Genomic DNA, 1,469 nt, shown 5'->3' with positions numbered 1-1,469 from the left:
TTCTGATGTTAGAGATTTAAAGTAAGAAGATATCTCATAATTAATCCTGGAAATTATTTGAAAGTAACATTAGTTGTTGTGACATTAGGGATTTAAAGTAAGAAGATATCTCATAATTAATACTGGAAATTGTTTGAAAGTAACATTAGTTGTTGTGACATTAGGGATTTAAAGTAAGAAGATATCTCATAATTAATCCTGGAAATTGTTTGAAAGTAACATTAGTTGTTGTGACATTAGGGATTTAAAGTAAGAAGATATCTCATAATTAATCCTGGAAATTATTTGAAAGTAACATTAGTTTTTGTGACATTAGGGATTTAAAGTAAGAAGATATCTCATAATTAATCCTGGAAATTGTTTCAAAGTAACATTAGTTGTTCTGATATTAGGGATTTAAAGTAAGATATTTGTGTTGGTGTTATTAGACCCTTCAAATGAATTTATAATTTCATTAAATAAAGTAATTTATGATATATTTATTATTAACTATTTTGCATCATGTATTTTAATGTTAGATGTAAATACTGGTGTGAACATCTGTTGTGGAAGTCAGTTTCCAGATTATCAAGATTTAAAACAAGAAGATATCTGTACAGAAGTCATGAAATCTGAAAATCCAAACAATGATGTTTGTGGAAAATTAAGCTTTAATGGAAATAACCTAAAACAACATAAGAGGATGCACACTGTAGAGAAACGTTACAGTTGTACAGTTTGTGAAAAACATTTTGGAACAAATAGTGCATTAAAACTGCACCAGAGAATACATACTGGAGAAGAACCTTATAGTTGTGCAGTTTGTGAAACAAAATTTCGAAGTAACTGTTACTTAAAAATACATCAAAGAATACATGTTGTAGAGAAACCTTACACTTGTGCAGTTTGTGGAAAACAATGTTGGAAAAACAATGAATTAAAAATACATCAGAGAATACATACTGGGGAGAAACCTTACCCTTGTGCAGTTTGTGGAAAACAATTTGTAAGTAACTGTAACTTAAAAAAACATCAGAGAACACATACAGGAGAGAAATCGTACAGTTGTGAAGTTTGTGGAAAACAATTTGGAAGTAGCTCTTACTTAAAAATACATCAACGAATCCACACTGGAGAGAAACCATACAGTTGCGAAGTTTGTAGAAAACAATTTGGAAGTAACTCCTATTTAAAAATACATCAAAAAATACACACTGGAGAGAAACCTTACAGTTGTGCAGTTTGTGGAAAACAGTTCATAAGAAATGGTGATTTGAAAGTGCATCAGAGAATACATACTGGGGAGAGACCATACAGTTGTGCAGTTTGTGGAAAATATTTTGTAACTAGTAGATCCCTTAAAATTCATCAAAGAATACACACTGGTGAAAAACCTTACTGTTGTGCAACTTGTGGAAAAGACTTTGGAACAAATACTGAATTAAAAGTGCATCAAAGAAGACATACTGAGGAGAAGCCGTACAGTTGTA

At 30.6% G+C, this 1,469-nt stretch overlaps 1 protein-coding gene across 1 annotated transcript; it reads left to right on the top strand.

Moving 5' to 3' along the window:
* Positions 1-15: 15 nt before the first annotated feature.
* Positions 16-1,463, top strand: LOC106477824 (zinc finger protein 239-like; the record flags this gene model as incomplete). The annotated part of the gene is made up of 2 exons (XM_013938350.2): positions 16-1,035; positions 1,120-1,463. Coding segments are annotated over exons 1-2 (868 nt in total), but the record flags the coding sequence as incomplete, so codon positions are not given.
* Between the last annotated feature and the right edge of the window lie 6 nt (positions 1,464-1,469).

Source organism: Limulus polyphemus, unplaced genomic scaffold, assembly GCF_000517525.1.
Source record: "Limulus polyphemus unplaced genomic scaffold, Limulus_polyphemus-2.1.2 Scaffold82028, whole genome shotgun sequence".
Taxonomy (NCBI): Eukaryota; Metazoa; Arthropoda; class Merostomata; order Xiphosura; family Limulidae; genus Limulus; species Limulus polyphemus.
The sequence above is the reverse complement of the archived record's forward strand: the minus strand, read 5'-3'. Positions and strand labels throughout refer to the sequence as shown.